The sequence below is a fragment of the Oryx dammah genome, unplaced genomic scaffold (genome assembly GCF_014754425.2).
Source record: "Oryx dammah isolate SB20612 unplaced genomic scaffold, SCBI_Odam_1.1 HiC_scaffold_9, whole genome shotgun sequence".
Taxonomy (NCBI): domain Eukaryota; kingdom Metazoa; phylum Chordata; class Mammalia; order Artiodactyla; family Bovidae; genus Oryx; species Oryx dammah.
In genome coordinates, this window is record NW_024070193.1 from 44,129,603 (window position 1) to 44,149,439 (window position 19,837).

At 36.7% G+C, this 19,837-nt stretch overlaps 1 protein-coding gene across 1 annotated transcript in view; it reads right to left on the reverse strand.

The window, feature by feature from the left end:
• The window catches only part of TOPAZ1 (testis and ovary specific PAZ domain containing 1), a 63,884-nt gene that overhangs the window by 36,929 nt on the left and 7,118 nt on the right, over window positions 1–19,837 (reverse strand). Inside the window, 6 exon segments of the mRNA XM_040246003.1 lie at window positions 2–79; window positions 798–883; window positions 2,417–2,559; window positions 4,450–4,514; window positions 11,354–11,481; window positions 12,186–12,247. Coding sequence (XP_040101937.1) covers window positions 2–79; window positions 798–883; window positions 2,417–2,559; window positions 4,450–4,514; window positions 11,354–11,481; window positions 12,186–12,247 — 562 coding nt within the window.

Sequence of the window (19,837 nt, forward strand, 5' to 3'; positions counted from 1 at the left end):
GCTCACAGCCACGTAACGTATTAAAATGAAATTTGCAATATCTGTGGGGTATCATCAACCCTAGTGGCTTCTGGAACACCTAGAAAATTAGGCAAATTCCCTTTCTGTGTTAATTGCAAAACACTTACTGCAATCAAGTGAGAAAGCATTTGAAACAATCAGAAATAATATATGTCCAAAAAAGGTATCAAGATAAATTGTTTGCTAACTTGATTAAAAAATAACTCCAAACAAAAATTATGATACAATCAATTTTAAGTTATTTGTCTGAATTTCTGCAATTTCATTTAGTGTAAAACTTACAATCCACCAGTTACTATTGTTTCACTGCACATGGCTTTAAATGTTTATACTTTACCTCCTTGTCATGTGCCTGCCCTTTTTAGCTTTATAAAAAGTTACTTCTACTTTTATATATGCTTATTTCAGATGCATTTGTTAGAACTGAAAATTTCCTTAGCTTTTCTAATTAACAGAAAAAAGGTAATGAGTGAAAGTTATTTACAATAAGCTTTTCCTATCAACTGCTTTTTATTAATAGCTTTCTCCTTTACCACAGAAAACTATTCATCCTATTATTTTCTGTTTTGGATATCCCATCCCTCCCCCACTCCCCTATCCTTAAACGTCTTATATTGTTTGTGAACATCCTCTAAATTGCTACTCATTTTCTGTCCCTTTTCACTAAAATCAATAAAATGGCCAGAACTGCTTAAATGATAATAAGGAAATAAAACCAGAAAGCCCCAAAGTATATGCTGATAAGATAATCATTACTTTTTAAGTAACATACTTACCCCTACATTTTTTTCCCTCTTAAATATTTCACAAATTTCAGGATTCTGCAGCTTTAGGAGAGAATGTTTCCCTGGTAATCTGAAATCTAGAAATGATTAAGAATGACATTACATTCCAATATGTTATAACATGACTTTCATAAAGTGGAACAGACTACTACTATCTGTTTTAATATTTCACTTTGGACTTCTTTTGTTTAATTCACAGGCTGTTGCCAGTGGTATAGTTCTGTGAAATATACAATAATTTACACCTTAAGTGTTCCTTAAGGATGTGTAGATCTGAATTTAACATTTTAAATTCATTATAAGCTAAAGATACTTTCTTAAAAGCCTCACATAGCAGCATTGAGTACTATATTCAAATGATCATTAAGTTAAATATTACACATAATAAACTTTTCGTAGGGATGAAAACTACTGATAAACCTAGGTGTTATGGACTAAATTGTGTCTCTTCCAATTCATATGTTGAAGCCTTAACCCCCAATGTGCCTTTGTGAAAGTAATTAAAATTAAATGAGGTTATAAAAATGAGGCTGTGATCTGACAGAATCAGTGTCCTTACAGAGACATCAAGAGTGAGCTTTCCTTCTCTCTTTCCAAGCACATGTACCAAGGAAAGGCCATGTGAGGACTTAGTGAAAAGGCTGCCGTCTGTAAGCCAGGAAGAGAGCCAGAAACTGAACCCTACCAGAAACTTGATCTTGGACTTCTAGCCCCCAGAACTGTGTGAAATGAGTATCTGTTGCTTAAGCCACCCAGTCTGTGGAATTTTGTTACGGCAGCCCAGGCTGACTACTATACCAGGCATCATTATTCCTTAATGTTAGTCTTTTAAAATGAAATTATGACATTTAGAAATTATTTTTTCTAAAGATAACATAGAAATGTTTTTTATCTCAAGTCATTTTAATTTTTACTTTGGCTGCATCCAGATATAATTTGGGACAAGTTGAAGTTATTGCTGCATAGCTTTGCAGTATGTTTAACTGTTACACCTGTAAAGCTTTTAAAAACGTGATAATCATGGGCTTGCTGCTACAGGACACAAAAGCAGGCAGCATGAGGGCAGAGATGGGAGGTATGGAAGAGTTAGGTGTGAGCTACACACACAAGAGGATTTTATTGTTTCTAAATTAATTCTTCAATCTAGCTTATTTTGTTCACATACATCACTATGAATTATTAAAAATGATACAAAGTATAAAGTACATTTTAACTTTCTAAAACACTCAACTAAATTATGAATATTTTAGGTATAAACTGTAATCTACCTGTATTGCCACTATTGTGTAAATACAGATATCCCAGAAGTTGTTTAATCAAAAGTACTAACTAAAGGTACAAACCTTCTAATCTTAACATATCCTATGCTTGTTTCCATTTTCTTTTTTTTTCTTCTTTTTTTGGTCCCACCCTGCGGCTTGCAGGAGCTTACTTCCCTGATCAGGGATCAAACCTGTGCCCCCTGCAGTGGAAGCACAGAGTCCTAACCACTGGACCATTAGGGAGTTCCCTCAATTATTTTCCTTAACTTTTTTGTTTTGGGCAGAAAATTCTCCTGTATCATTTCTATATTGTCAAAAGTCAATAGAATTTTATTAAGAAAATTGTACCATTCATCCAAGGATTCAGTAATGTGTCTTCCTGATGAGCACTAAGATTCAAAGGCGGCAATGGCACTGGTAAGCACAGAGGCTTGGAGACTAGTGCTGCTGGGTGACATTCACCAACCATAATCTCTGTATTTTTAGAATCGCTGTTGTGTGAGCAGAAAAACCAAAATCAGAATTTAAATTTATTCGAAAAACATTAAAGTAATGAGAATCAAATAAGTAGAAACACATCCTAATGATATATATGTTCTACATACTATGCTATATACTACTATTATATACTATGATTCTTCAGTATTTTCAATAGGTTTTTCCTGCCTTAACTAGAAAACCAATACTTTTTAAATGGCCAGGGTATGGGGAGAAGTAGGGTGGTGGGGGTTGAAACTAGAGCAAAATATTTTTGATCACGCCAGCCAAAAGGTTAAAGGAGGAACTATATCAATGATCAATGTCCAGATCCAGAAAAGACCATTCAATGATTCTAGTGACAGTGCAATGAAACAAATGAATTAAAAGTTATTCTTCAGAACAAGTATATATAATAAATTTTTACATGTACCTGAGATCTACCTTTGAGAAGAAGGTATAAGAAATGTGTAGTTTGAGGCTTCTGATTTAAACAGCTTTGATTATATTCTAATTAGTGAGATCCTATATAACCAATTAAAAAAACCACTCTAATCTTGAGGTCACTTACCTAGAAAAATAAGTAACTTAAGCAGGCAGAAGGGTGCAAAGTACCTCAGAGCTAACAGATATAAATGCATCTACTTTCTCAGAGAAAGATTCATGTCCTTATTCAGATACTAAAACATTTTACTTTAAATACAATTCTAATAAGCCATAGGTGAGTAAAAATAGTAAGAAGAGGGGATAATGCTTATAATAGTTGAAACTTAGAAGCACTGATGGAGTTTAATCATTTCACACAAAATAAAAATTTCTGCTTTTCTCCCTAACTAGGGATAGCCCTGATTATCTGCCATCATCATAACTCTCCTCCAAATAAAACAAAATGAACCAGGTAACATAAAACAAAGAAATATGAATTATGGAATTTTATAGATGGAAAAGATTTTCTAGTAAACTTCTTTTATTTTGATTAGATGATGAAATCCAGGGTAAGGTGGTGACTTGCCCAATATCACACTCCTGGTCCTTATGGCAGAGCTAAGGTGATGACAAAACTCTGCAGGTTGCAACTATTTAGCTTGTAAACATAATGTTTTTTTATAGGAAAAAAAGTTAACCTTGTCACATTTTCTTTTTAAGATCTTCAAGCGGTAATGAATCATACTGTGCCAATCTAATTCTTAACTAGGCTTTTCTTTAACATAAAGGTTCTCAGACTCGAGCATGTATCAGGGTTAGCTGGTGATCTTGTTGAAACACAGATTGATGGGCCCTATTTCTGGAGTTTCTGATTCAGTAGGTCAGGGATGGGAACAAATAATTTGCATTTCTGGCAAGTTCCCACAAAATGCTGCTACTCTAAGGCTCACAACTGGAAAAACACTGTCTTAACATAAAAGAACTTGAACAAATTTGTCACCTGACCTGACTGTGCCTTGCCTCATAGCAAAGTGGGAGTGAGAGGTGAATCAAATGATCTCCCAGGTACCCTCCAAACCTAAATTTGGTATCTGTAGTATGTCCCAGTGAGTGTACTGTACCTCTCAGTACTAATCACTGCAGACACAGAAGATACTCGCAAGCGGCAATGCTCATCTGATTTCAGCTATTCTTACCTTCATAACAATCACATCCGCATCTTTTTCTTTCTTTTATTGTATCACCATTCCTCATTCCTTTCTCAAAAAATAATTTATGGCTGAAACAGTTAGTGACAGCTTTAAAGTAACTTATAATATCCTTGACTCTGTATATACCTGACACGTTAAATAATACCCGCATACTGTTTATGATATAGCAGCCCAACTACATACAAGAGAGAATGAAAAACATGCTCAAGACACAAATTACATGGATGATTATTTTAACATTATGTAATTAAAAATTATGTTACAAACCTTCTGCAAACTTCAGAAATAGTTTCTTTTTCTTCTCGAATAGCTACCTTGTCTGAAAATCTACACTGTGGAGAGATTATGGTTAAAAAATGTAAGTGAATATCTCTACATTCCATATTAGGCTACGAGGCTTACCAGATCAGAATGTATTAGATATTAATTAAACAACTAGCTTATGGCCAAGCCAAGAAGTAATTCTACTCTACATTCTTTAAAACACTGAACATTGACTTCAAAATTTCCAGTATTCAGAAAAATATAAATCAACACATTTTCCCTAGTTTTTGATATCACCTTTAATTAAGCAAACTACCATTTCTAATTATTTTGAACAATTATAGCCATGTTCCCTTTTATTTAGAAAGAACAGCTTTGAATGTTTTTATTTATAGGTGGTATTTATGAACATAAATGTATTTTTCATTAGGAATATTTATATCTATTTAAAATGTTGGTATACTTAAAGCTCTTTACAATTACTATCTTGGGAACTGTGATTCTCTAATTACGAGAAAGTTATACATGCTTAAATACTAGGCTTTTGAAAAACAGACACCAAAATAAACCCCCCAAATCACTCATCATTTGGGTAGCCAGAGTTAACCACTTAATATCTTACTTTATATCTTTCTAGTCTTTCTAAACTTATACAAGAATATTTTATAATAACAGTATACATTATATACACTATTATAACCTTTAGGAAGAACACTATAAAAATAAACTGAGAAACATGAAATATTAGGATATAACATGTCCCTGGATGAGAATGTTAAATGTAAAAAATGCTAATTCCCTCCAAATTAATTTATACATTAAAAAAATTACAATATGAATTTAAAAGAAAAGAATATATATTTCTTTCTTAGAAAAAAAGAATGTAAGAACAGCCAAAAATATTTTAGATTTATAAAATATTTTGGTATCTTTTAAAGCAAGCCTTCCTTACTGTTTTTATTTTTCAAGTAATTGACAGTATGGAATTGGTACAGATCTGAGCAATTAATGAAATAAAAGAGAAGGAGTCATTCTATACATAAAAACTGAAAATATTTAAGATGGCACTTGATATTTGTGAGGAAATGATTCAATAAATAGTAACAGAACAACTAATGGGTAGTTAGTTGGATAGAAAATAAGCTTGGCACCAGTTCACCATATTCCAAAATACATTCAATAAATACTTAAATATAAAAAATACTGAAAGTATTGAAAATAAAAGATGAGTAGTTATGTAATTTGGAGGGTAGAGAAAGCCTAAGATAACACCAAAGGCAGAAACCATGAATTATGGATCAATAGGTCTGAATACAAACATTTAAAGTATTTTCATATGCTAAGATGGCAAAATCAACTGTCAAAATAATAATAGAAAGGTTACATTGTTTCTACATTCTTTCTTCCAAAATAAAATTTAGATTTATATTGATAAATTTAAATATAATAAATAACACCAAAAAATACTAGAAAAAGATACAGGTGAAAAATTTTAACTCCAAAACAGGGAAGTCTTTCTCTAAATACAACTCACAACTCAAATATCATAAAATAAAACTGACACATTGGACTAAATAAAAATAAAAAGCTCCTTCAAGGTAAAAAGTTCCTACACTAAGTTGAATACAAATGAAAAATAGGAAAAACTAGGGCAACATATGACAGAGAACCAATATGTTTAATATATGAAAAGTTCTTACAAATAAAAAAAGATCAAAATCCGAAAAGAAAAATGGGCAAAGGACATAAAAAAGAAGTTCACAGAAGAAAATGTAAATGACTTTTACACATACTAAAAGATGCTTAACTAGACTCATAAGAGGAAAGCAAATGAAAAATCATTTGTAAAAATACACAGATGGACAAAAATAAAAAAAATTTTAATACTGAGTTGGTGAGTGTATGGGGGAGAAAACTGTCATTCCCATACAATGTTGATGGAAGCATAAATCAAAGCAATCTTTATGTAGGGCAATCTGAAAATTCTACTTCTAAGAATCAATCCAAAAATGCTTGCACATATGCAAAATGCCTTATGCTCAAGGATGCATAATGCAACAATGTTAAAATAGCAAAAAAATGGGAACAAACCAAGTGCCCATCAATAGTGGAACTTGTTGAACAGAGTATATCCATATAGCGGGTAATTATATAATTGTAAAGAGAAAGCATCCTTACATATATGGAAAGGAAACACTCTCTGTTATATAGTAAGTTTAAAAAAGATAAAGAATGGTATGCTATCATTTGTATAAAATTAAAAAGAATACACAATAGGTCCAGTTAGAGAAACGGCAAGTATCTCTTACTGGACTGATCCTTCTTCAGGTAACAACTATAAACCCTAGACAAGATATTAAAAAAAAACTGGATGCAGCCTGGATGGGTTTGGGGGAGAATGGATACATGTATATGTATGGCTGAGTCCCTTAGCTGTTCACCTGAAACTACTACAACATTGTTAATGGGCTATACTCCAAAATAAAATAAAAAGTTTAATGTTTGAAACAAAAAATAAAAAAAATACACAATAGGTCCAGTTTAAGAAATGGCAAGTAAGTATCTCTTACTGGGCTAATCCTTCTTTAAGTAACAACTATAAACCCTAGACAAAATACAAAAACAAACAAACTAACTAACTAACTGCCTAAAGACACCCGAGAGATACCAAAAGCAGGAATAGGGAATGACACCGGGTAACAGTCCTGTTTTTATGATTTTATTCTTAAAGGGAGAACTCAGTTGTAACCACTTGGAAGGCTAAAAATTTGCCCTCCTGAATGAAACAAAGAACCAGAAGACAGAGTTGAGGCAAAGTCAGAAACTGGGATGTGAGTTTGGGGACCCTGGCAAGGAGAGAGCCTAAGAGAGGAAGTCCCGAAATGTGCTTTAAATTTGGTCCAAACCTCCAGCTGACCCTTGAGCTATACCTTTGTAAGGCAGACTCCAAACAACCCAGGTGACACTAAATGAACTGAAGAAACATTTCAACTGCCTACTACCCCGGGAAATAACCTGGAGGATGAGCCCACCAAAGTTACTGAAGAAACCTAAGCATGCCATTACCAGAGAGCACAGCAAGTGCAAACCTGGGCGCTTCTTTCAAAATACCAAATTATAGAGACGGAAAACATGAATGGTTGCTAAGCTTACAGATGTTAGGGGTAGGGAGGGAGGTGTGACGAAGAGGTAGTATTAGGAGGGTCTTTGTAATGATGTAATTATCATCTTGATTGCACTACAGGCTACAAAAATCTGCACACTTGATAAAATACACAGAACTGCACACCCTCATTATACTAACACCAAATTTCTGCTTCTGATACTGGGTGTTAAGATGAAATCATGGGGGGAAACTACTTTTGCAACTTCTTGTGAATTTACAGTTGTTTCCAAATAAAAATTAAGGACACCAGCATTTTGACTATCTGGGGCTCAAAACTAGAATCACGAAGCAATTACCACCGCAGTAACCCTAAAGATTGTTGTATATGGATTCTGAGTATAACTGAGACATAAAAGTAAGAAAAAACAAGGCCTATAGGTGGAAAAGACAGAAATATATACAGATAGATGAGATCAATAAGGAAGCATTTCTAAAAACTCACAGGAAACCATACATAAAAGCAGAAAAAATAGCAGTCTAGACCTATGCCCTATAAATCAACTTATTTACCCTCTAAAATTCCTAAAATGTAAGGTGATACATAGTTAAAATTTGTGAATTCCCAAATCTGGGGGCCAGATATCTTAAAGACAAATATTATTGACAGGGTCATGTATTTTGTAAAGAGTTGATACTTTGAAGCTCACCATGGTATTAGAAGGATAAAAGTATCATTTCTCTTCTCTTAAATCCAAAAAATAGCATCACTCTAGGAAGCAGCTAAATGCTTTTGTGGATTATTTTTAAAAGAGCTAATATTGAAAACAGTCTATATCTTTAAAATATTTAGCGTTAAGAACTCAGTGAATTCTGGCAAACATCTCTTAAAATCTATTCTTGCAGAAGAGAATGCATTAAGTCTTCTCTCTGCTTTAAGTAGAACAGGATACAAACTGTTTATTTTTTAATGTTTTAGAGCAAAGGTTGGCAAGCAATAGCCTGCAGGCTGCCTGTTTTTGTAAATAAAGATTTATTTGAACGCAGCAATTGACATTTGTTTTCATACTGTCTATGGCTTCTTTCTCGTTATAGCGACAGAGTTAAGTAGCTGTGACAGCAACCATAGGGATCACAGAGCCGGAGAAGTGTTACTATCTAGTCTTTTAAAGTAAAGGTTTGCTGACCCCTGCTACAGAGTCAAGGGACTCTACTGTGTGACCCTGGATAAGATACTAAGTCTCAGTGTTTTCATCTGTGAAGGGAAATAACAGTACACATTTCATGTACAGTAAGGTATTAATTCAGTAAATCTGGACTGTCCATATGTTATCTGTTAAAGGCTTGGCCCATGACCTGCCATGCAAGGTGGCCAAAACAAACAGAAACACATACAAGAAACAAAAACCTACAATCATTTATATTATTATTCTCTATTAGCCACTGCTCTAGGTGTGAAAGATTCATTTATGAGCAAAATGGACAAAAATCTTTGCCTTTATGGAGTTTCATTCTAGCAGGAGGAGACAGATAAACATAAATAAGTAAATGTAAAGGATGTTATATTATGACAAGTACAAAAAAGGGGGATATGAAATGGTGACAGCAAGGAGAATATTGCAATTTTAGACTGCATGGCCAGGGGAGGTCTCTCTGAGAACATGAAATCTGAGTAAAGATGTGAAGGAAATAAGAAAGTCAGCTATATAGTTTTTTTTTTTTTTTTTTTTTAGGAGATAAAATGCCAAAATCAAAGGCCCTGAAGTGGGAAAAAGCCTGGTTTGTTCCAAGAACAGCAGGAGGCTAAGGTGGTCAGAGTGCAAGAGCTAAGGAGAGTAGTCAGATCAGAGAGGAACCAAAGCTGGGGAGGAGGAGGGGGGCAGGTCAAGTAGGTCATAGTAAGGACTGTGGCTTTGAGCCTGAATATTAAAAGCCACTGGAGAATTTGAATTTGAAGGGGAAGAATAACATGGTCTAACCTATGCTGTGTTGACAATAAACTATAAGATAATAATATTAGAAGCTGGAGAAATGTTAAGAGGCCCCTGCAGTAATTCAGGCAGGAGATGATACAGGCTGGGCCTGGGTGTGATGTGGTGTGGGTGGGAGTGAAGAAAAGAGGACAATTGCCAGACATCATCTGAAGCTGAGGCCAGCAGGATTTCCTTACAGTCTGCATATGGAGTGAGAGAAAAAGAAAGGAAGGGAAATCCAAGGTTTCGAGCCTAAGTGATTTATCAAGGATGGGGTTGCCATTAATAGAAAAGAGGAAAAATGACAGGAAAGGCTGGTATGTGGCAGGGGAGGGGACATTTAACAGGAGTTCAGTTTGGAACACGTTAAGTTTGGGAAGCCCAATTGGACATCCCAGTGTAAAAGTCAAGCAGGCAACTAGATACAAAGCTCTGCAGCTCACAGAAGTTCAAGCTGGAGATGTGAATTTGAGAGTCTTAGCACACAGGTAGCATTCAGTGCAATGAGGTTGCATGAGATCATCTAAGGAGCAAATCTAGACAGAAAAAAGAACAGATTCCTGGTCTAGGTGCTGGGTTGCTCCAACACATAGAGGTCAGGGAGATCAGGAGAGACCAGCAAAACCAACTGGGAAGTTGCAGACAGAAATGACACCAGGCAGGTTATATTTATCCTGAAAGTCATGTGAAAAAAATATTTCAACAAAAGTGTAATTAACTGCTAAATACTAGTGACAGTTTCAGTAAGATTAAGATTGAACTATGTCCATTAGATTCACCAACGAGGAGTTGGCTGGGGAGTGTAAGAAGGGTAGTTTTGGTGGAGATGAAGGAGAGTATCTTTGGAACTGGAGGAAAAAGACTGGAGATGTGGGTCTAAACAAGCCTTTGGAGAAACAGGATGACTGCTGAAAAGGAAAACGGAACCTTGAAAGTGCTTTTTTTGTGGTTTTGTTTGAAGATGGGAGAAAAGAATGCTGATGTTGAACAGAAAGATCCAGTAATGAAAGGAGAATTGTTGCAGCGTATTTTGAGAGAGAGAAGAGGTAGATTTGAGCACACAGGTGGAAGGAATAGCCTTGGCCTGTTCACCCACTGTAACAGGAAAAATCGGAGTTTGGGGAACAGATGCAGGTAGGTGGTCTAACATATTGGTGGGAACTTAAGTTCCTTTCCAATTATTTCAATTTTGTTGGTGAAGCAGGAAATAAAGTCACTAGCTGTGAGGACAAATTAGGAGGAATAAGGAGAAAGAGGAAACCATGAAATAGTTGTTGAGGTGTCAATTAAATTATTCAACAGGTTAAGACAATTATATACTTTATCTGGCAGATAACCGATACCCTGTTTTCCCCATATCACACACCAGTGGTGTGTTTCAACATCAAATTAGGTTTATATCCAATTTCTAGGCCTTCTGCATCTGTGGTTGAATAACTGATGCTTGCATTCATAGCACTCAGGCACTGTGATATTCTAAAATTTCAAAGAATATCAAATGATATTCAGTACTTTGTGTTTAATGAGGCAGGAAGATATGTAACAATTTTGAAAGATTCATATAGGTTTGAGAAGAACCTTAAAAGCTAAATATGTAATTAAACAGTACACCCCATTTTCTCAGACAAGTGAGACAAGTGAGACAAGTGAGAGTCTGTTAATACTGTGCTTATGCCAAGTACCAAACTATACAGTCCATGGCCAGAATGATGTGACTTTTACTCAACAAAAAGGCATTATCCTTGTTGCGTGAGTGTAGAGCTAAGATGAACTTCTATATTTACCACCATCTGGACCAAGAAATAAGGAAATGCAAAAGATTCTCTAGTACCTTTTCGTCCAAGTCTGAACTTTTTGTCTGTTCACTTAGGCCTCCCAGTTTTTCATTTGAAGAAGCTTCATGAGTAACTTCTCCTAAGGAAATGTTTGCATCTTTGGAATCATGTTTTATTTTACTTGCTGAAAAGAAATAATATTCAACTGTAGAAACTTTAAATGGCAAAATAACCAAGTCATTTAGAGACTGTTCTAAAAGTGAGTTAGAATTCAGAGACTCTTTTAAAGTCCAATGTGACAAATATGAAGTAGCATTTTCAGCAAATTATACATTTATTCCTCCCTCTCTATCAAAATAACTCCATTACATGGTATAAAAAGATATGGCAGTAACACAAAATTAAGACATAAAGATAAATTTAAGAATCTTTCTTGATCATGTCCAGTTATTTTCAATACATTTTTAAAACCTGAAAGTTTCTGAAATTAACTTTCCAATTAAATTATTTCCTGCAAAGATTTGGTTATTTAAACTTATGATTAACTGTTAATTATAAAAAATATTAAAAAGGACTCATTTAAAATATGATTAAGCTTAAGTACATATTTTGGTTTCAAAATAAGACTACAAAAATTGCTGAGTTCAATTATCTTTTGTAGATAAAGCCTAACAAAGTTATTTATTAAATAATCAAATGGAAAATTTCTCAAAATCTGATCTGCCAACCAGGCAGTTAAAACTGAGAAAAACTGACAAAGTGTGTACAACAGGGTTGAGAGACTCTGAAATGAAAAGCTTCCTTTTTAAATAAATTCATTCTGACTGTGCCTAAATAGAGATACAAAAACACTTCAATGTTATACATTATGAAAATGTCAAGTTTTACCTGCTGACAAGGAAGCACAGATCTCTGACTTCATTGATCCAGGATCTGGTACAGGCAGTTCTCTATTACAAAGCAAACAGAGCTTAAACATTATCACATATTCTTGCAGAACTATCCACTTCTCTAAACATTATATAACACTAGCTTTAGCAGCTGGTGAACATCAGCTCAAGTCCTCCAAGGTCAGAGTACTATTTGGGGACACACACCTAAATCAATTCTGAATTTGATTCTTTAATCACATTCGCCACAATGGTTAGGAACTGCTGCCATTCAAACTTTGTTACTCAGAGAGAACTGAGAACATACACCAAGCATTTGAAACATTTTTTAAAGTATTACACCAATGCAAGATAATGACTAACCCTACTCTCAAGGATGCATATGTGTGTCTTACTGTCAATGTAAATGGATGAGTTTGAGAGCAGTTTGAGTCTTTTTTTTTGGTAGTCCCTGAAGACAACCTAAGATTTAATAGTAACAGCTATGGCTTAACTGTCGTTAAGCCAACCTGGGTTCGAATATTGTTCTGCCACTTACTATGTCAATTGTGGCAAAATTATTAAACTTCTTTGAGTCTAACCACATCTATAAAATGAGAATACCACCCACCCATGAAGTTACTGTGACAATTAAATGAGACAAAATGTTCTTAAAGCCAATGGCATAGGCTCAACAAATGAAAACTACATTTACAGGAGCCACTCAAAAAATGGCCTAATATTATTCCACTTCTAAAAACCTAAGACAAAAAATAAATAAAAGTACACCAAACACAATAGAATAAACACCCATGACCTTACTATTTATTCCTTTAATAAATGAGTTTTATTAAACTTATCCTACAGTTCTATGACTGCCCATTGGTTCAGGGATACTTCCTAGCCAAGAAAGAAGAAAACACAACATTTTACATACACCATTCTTTGAAGGCTTTGGAAAACATGAAGTAATTTTCCCCCCAACATAAATACTAGAAACAGAAGTTGTTAGAGGCGGTGGCTGAGAGGAGGTAACTGCTGGCCGCCTGTGAGCCTGCCCCAGCATCTGGGACCCCTCATGTCTTCATGTGTCCTTGGACTGGGTTTTCTGCTCGCCTTCCCCACACTGGAAGGTGCCCAAGGACACTGCCGGGGGATGGCAGGTGCTGTTGAGCCCATCTGGATGCTCTATGTGACTGAACTCAGTTAAGGTTTCTATGCAATCTTAAAATATTCTGGGGGGTCTTCCCTGGTGGCTCAGTGGTAAAGAATCTCCTGCCAATGCAGGAGGCAGGGGTTTGATCCCCGATCCAGGAAGATCCCACATGTCGTGCAGCAATTAAGCCCATGCACCACAACTATTGAGCCTGCACTCTAAAGCTTGAGAACTGCAACTAATGAGACCATGAGCCACAACTACTGAAGCTGGTGTGCTCTACAGCCTGTGCTTCACAATAAGAGAAGCCGCCACTACAAGCAGCCCGTGCACCACGGCCAATGAATAGCCCCTGCTCACTGCAACTAGAGAAAAGCCCACACGAGCAACAAAGACCCAGCACATTCCAAACAAGAAAAGGTTCTGGTGGACTGGAGTGAAGATCTGCTCATCATGCAGCTTCCCAAGACAAGCCTCGAAAGTAAGTTCGTTTGCTTATTATAACAGGTTTAAATCACTCCTATTAATCTGGAGTGATTTACCTCTTTCTCTGGTTTCCCTCTGCCTTGTGTATGTGTGTGTGTGCGTGTGTGTGTTGTGGGACAGTTTTAGATTACACCTAGAAAACTCATGAGGCTGCAAATTATAAGTATACAGTTTAAAGAAAGGAAAAATAAAATTACAAACAAGACAGAAACATATACAAATCTCCCCCACCCCATCTTGACTCATGTCTATTTACTAGAGTATCTCCATTTCAGTATTTCAAAGGTCTCTTCAACTCAACATGTCTAAATTTGAGCTCATAACCAGCACTGTTCCACAGTCCTGACTGTTCTGATCAGGGAACTGTAAATGCCCTTCTTTGAAACAAGAGAAACCAGGTATCATCCCTAACTCCTACCTTGGACCTTGCTACCACTTGATGAATAGATCTGCACTTCCTAAAATCTCTCTTAAATCCACCCCCACTTCTGGCTGAAGTCACCATGTGCTTTGATCTAGTTATTACAACAGCTCCTTGCCAATTTATTTTCCACACCAAAGATATTATGATTTTTAAACTGTAAATCTGATCAAATTTTCTAGTTAAGAAGTCCTTCAGTGAATCCTGGTATGTTCTTAGGATAAAGTTCAAACTCACCATGGATTCTAGTTTATCTAGGATGATTTGTGTATGCCTCTTAACCTGGTGTATGAATTATTAATACCTCCCCATGTCCCTCTCAAAATTTTTGCAACTCAAAAGGTCAATTCTACTGTCATCCTATTTACAAAGCCCCACACAACTGAGCTTTCTGCATATTCTGTAGCTTCATTTCCTACAACCTGAACACTGTCATGGCATGTTATTTCTGTCTCTCAGGTGTAACATGCTCTTCCCTGTGGGCCTGACTATAGACTCTTGCTTCCCTCTCACTTTTCTTTGCCTATTGCCTGCTGCTGCTAAGTTGCTTCAGTCGTGTCCAACTCTGTGCGACCCCACAGATGGCAGCCCATGTTCATCTTAAATGTCACGAGGACCAGGAAGCCTTCAACATCTTGTATTTTTCCTGTCATATTTTATTGTATTTGTTTAATCATTTGCAACCCTGGATAGACTAAACACTCTATGAAAACAAGGTCCATAGGCATCTAGTTGCTCTCTGTACACTCAGACCCTAACATCTTCCTGGCCAGACATGCTGCTGCTACTGCTAAGTCACTTCAGTCATGTCCGACTCTGTGTGACCCCACAGACAGCAGCCCACCAGGCTCCCCCGTCCCTGGGATGCTCCAGGCAAGAACACTGGAGTGGGTTGCCATTTCCTTCTCCAATGCATGGAAGTGAAAAGTGAAAGGGAAGTCGCTCAGTCATGTCCGACTCTTCGCGACCCCATGGACCGCAGCCTACCAGGCTCCTCTGTCCATGGGATTTTCCAGGCAAGAGTACTGGAGTGGGGTTCCATCAGCCAGACATGAGGGAGACTCAAATGAATATTCCTGTTTAGGAACTTCCCATATAGGACAAGGCACACATACACAATATCCTCAGATACGGGCCAAGAGACCTATTGCAACAAATCCCTAGAATAACATCTCAGATGTGACTTAAAGGACAACAATGAAAAGAAAGGAATTTGCAGATAAAGAAACATATGTAAAAGGATTCAAATATCTGACATTATGGAAACAGCGAGCTGCCTGCTCTGCTCACCTTTTATTAGCCTCTCCTTGCACTTTCTCCCTCAACAGCCCCATAGCTGCCAAAGAGAGAATGGATGCAGATCCACCAAAGAGCCCTAAAAAGCCATGCCAAGCAATTTAGGTGGCTGAAAGCCACTGGAGCATTGCTAGCAGTCACTGGAAGATCAATTTCTCTTTCCGAAAATTACTGAAGAGGAGGATATACTAAAAGAGCTCAGGAAGATTAACTAGGAGCTAATTGTAATAATATAGAAAAAATATGAATAAAATAATAGCAGTGAGAATTGAGAGAGGAAAAACCATGAGAGATATTTAAGGTAATAGCATGAAAAAGATGAACTGACTCAATAAATAAGAGAATTGAAGGATGTTTCAAATTATCCTGCAAGTTATATTCACAAAGAGATATGGATCCAGACAAATAAGAGATTACACCTTAAAAAAAATCCAAACCCAAAAAGGTAAATAGGTATAGCAAGTGTACTGCTTTAATATCAAAGTATTACAAGAGTACTTTTAATACTGCTGGTATAGTTCATAAGGGTGAGAAACTTTTCACTATGAATAACTAACTTACAAGGAAGGTAAGATTGCACATGCCAGTCTTGTTAGAAGTAATTTTATTTTGAATTTGTGAGACACAAAGAGACATAAAATTTTTAAATTTACCTAGAATAGAAAAAATAAAACTGTAACCCCCATAAATATATTACAACTTTGTGTCAGTGGAGCAGAAAGGAATAAAAACGAAAGGCAGGAGGAAGAAAGCAGAGAAGCAGACTTGGTTGAGGCTACAGAATACAGGGAAGCAAAAGAGAAGATCTGAGTAAAAAGGAGACTTAAGGAAGCTTCTGAAGAGCAACACAGATTACATAAAGTTTATCCTCTAACAGAGCATTTTTCAAGGGAGTGATGAAATTTAATGGGTTCCAACCAGGAGTTTTAAGTAAAACAGAATAAAATAAAAATATGATACTACACCACTTGTAGTAAGGAAAATATTATTTTTATAAATCTAGTGTCTTACATATTCATAAGTATGTACCAGATTGTAATGTAAAATGTATCTTTAGTATGGGTAACTGACAAAAAGGTTTGAAGATGACAGCTCTAGAATAATTATTAACAGAAAAAACTTGAAAACGATTGCCCAAGAAAAATTCAGAATGTTATTGCTTCCTTTTGAGGTGCTAACTATAGCTGAATGCAGTCAATGTTCACTTATTTATATATTCACATACTGACTGTGAAAAAGACTACCCTAAACTTACTGGGGCAATTATTCTGTAGATAGTAGTGGCCAAAAGCAGAGAAATACTACAATATCCAATTAATTGGGCCAGAGGTTCCCAAGCCTGATGCCATGATGTGCAGTGCTTGGTTTCCTGACATTACAAATAATAACTCCATCAAGTACAATACTATTTATTCTAGCAAAAACAAACAATGGTTTATGTGGTCCAAAAGACAAAAAAGTAATGATGCTTCTTTATACCTGATACTTTAAAGAAGAAGATGAGATGAGAAAGGAAAGGGGCCAAAAGAAAACAATGTTTGCTGGCAGTCTATAGAGTAATGGATTTGAAGCCATAGAAAGAGCCAAAATGCCACTCTTCCAGCATGCTGTTTTTGGGGAGGGAAGACAGATTTTGGAGCAGGTGGGCCTGGGTCCAGATCTCAGCTCTGATACTGACTGAGCTGAGTGTTCTTTGGAAAGTTAGTGACTTTGACTCAGTTTTAAAGATAGGGCCAGTTTCAATCTCTGAATGGTTCCACTTGCTGAAATAATAAATGTAGCTATCATAGGACAGACACGAAATGTTAGTTCTTACAATTAAGTGTAAAATTGTGTACTAGAATTAGAGTGCCTCAGACACTCAGTGAAAAGGGAGAATGGACCAAGGTGAACTTCTTGAAACACAGGCCAAGGAGTCTATATACAATACATGAGAGAGAGAAAGAGGATGACCTTTACTTTTGCTGGAAACTGGTTTTTCTTTTGTTTTTTCCAGAATTTGGCATGGTAAACCTGGTGACAGAAGGCCAATCTCTTGGGGGGACAAAACTAATTTTCTAAGATTCTGGGGAAGTAAGTGGAGTGGGTTTCTTGAGATGATATAGTTTACCCAGGGTACATTCATGCTAGGCATGGGTCTAATGGGACTCAAACTTTTTTCCCTTTGTTAATCTAAATTAATCCAATCGCTAAGGAGCAGTACAAATTTTGGCTTTTCTCAGCCTTCTTATCTGGGCTTCCCAGGTGGTAAAGAATCCACCTGCCAATGCAGGAGATGTAAGAGATGTGGGTTCAACTGAGCATCAAACAAACAACAGCATACAAAGCCTCTTTCCTAAACTAATTAAAAGACGCTTACTCCTTGGAAGGAAAGTTATGATCAATCTAGATAGCATATTCAAAAGCAGAGACGTTACTTTGCCGACAAAGGTCCATCTAGTCAAAGCTATGGTTTTTCCAGTAGTCATGTATGGATGTGAGAGTTGGACTATAAAGAAAGCTGAGTGCAGAAGAATTGATGCTTTTGAACTGTGATGTTGGAGAAGACTCTTGAGAGTCCCTTGGACCGCAAGGAAACCCAACCAGTCAGTTCTGAAGGGAATCAGTCCTGAATATTCACTGGAAGGACTGATGCTGAAGCTGAAACTCCAATATTTTGGCCACCTGAAGTGAAGAGCTGACTCATTTGAAAAGACCCTGATGCTGGAAAGATTGAGGGAAGGAAGAGAAGGGGACGACAGAAGATGAGATGGTTGAATGGCACCACTGACTCAATGGACATGAGTTTGGGTAGGCTCTGGGAGTTGGTGTTGGACAGGGAGGCCTGGCATGCTGCAGCTCATGGGGTTGCAAAGAGTCGGACTGACTGAGTGACTGAACTGAACTGAGTGTTCTTGTACCTCCGTTTACATATTTTCATTTCAAACACTTTAGTTCCCAATTCCCTAGTTATATAGTTGTTGTGTAGTCACTAATTCACATCTGACCCTTTGTGATTTGACGGACCGTAGCCCGCCAGGATCCTCTGTTCATGGGATTTCCCGGGCAAGGATACCGGAGTGACTTGCCATTTCCTTCTCCAGGGGATCTTCCTGACCCATGGATCAAACTTGTGTCTCCTGCATTGGCAGGCAGATTCTTCACTACTGAGCCACCAGGGAAGCCCCAGCTATATATTAATAGTAATTCTCTTGAATATTTGGCAGACTTTTAAAATCTCAATGATCCATTGTATAATATCACTCAATTGAAATTTTAGTATATAATTAAGTTGTGACTGAAGATAATGCTGTGTCCTAGTACAGATTAACAGCATTGACTATTACAGACATTTTCAGATCTCTAACTAAACTCACAGGCTAACTCAAAAGTTTTACCAATTTTACTCATTATCCATTTCTAAGTTTATCAGTTCAAGTCTTCAGGAATGAGTTCTAACATGCTAATGCTTTGAAATTTAATATGGACTTCCAACACTGTGGAGATCGACAATGAATAAGTATTCTAACATAACTGAAATACCTTACAAATTCTCCTTAACAAGGTCTGAGACTACTTCCCCCAACCATTAAATTAACTCAGGCTCATCAACCTATTTTACCAAGAAGAGATAGTCTAGAGCTTCTGAAAATTTCCAGGCTTAGCCATCTTCAATTTCTATTTCTGTAAAACAGGAACTCTTCACTTTCTGCCATTAGAGTGGTATCATCCGCATATCAGAAGTTGCTGTTTCTCCCGTCACTCTAATGGCAGAAAGTGAAGAGGAATTAAAAAGCCTCTTGATGAGGGTGAAGGAGGAGAGTGAAAGAGCTGCTTAAAACTAAAATATTAAAAAAACTAAGATCATGGCATCTGGCCCCATTCAGTTCAGTTCACTCAGTCATGTCCGACTCTTTGAGACCCCATGGACTGCAGCACGCCAGGCCTCCCTGTCCTTCACCAACTCCCGGAGTTCACTTAAACTCATGTCTATTGAGTCAGTGCCCCATTACTTCATGGCAAATAGAGGGGGAAAAGGTGGAAGTAGTGACAGAGTTCCTCTTATTGGACTTTAAAATCACTGCGGATGGTGACTGAAGCCATGAAATCAGAAGACACTTGCTTCTTGGCAGGAAAGCTATGACAAACTTAGACGGTGTGCTGAAAAGCAGAGACATTACTGTGCCGACAAAGGTCTGTATAGTCAAAGCTATGGTCCTCCCAGTGGTCATATATGATTGTGAGATCTGGACTGTAAAAAAGAGTGCGGAAGAATTGATGCCTTCAAACTATGGTGTTGGAGAAGACTCCTGAGAGTCCTATGGACATCAAG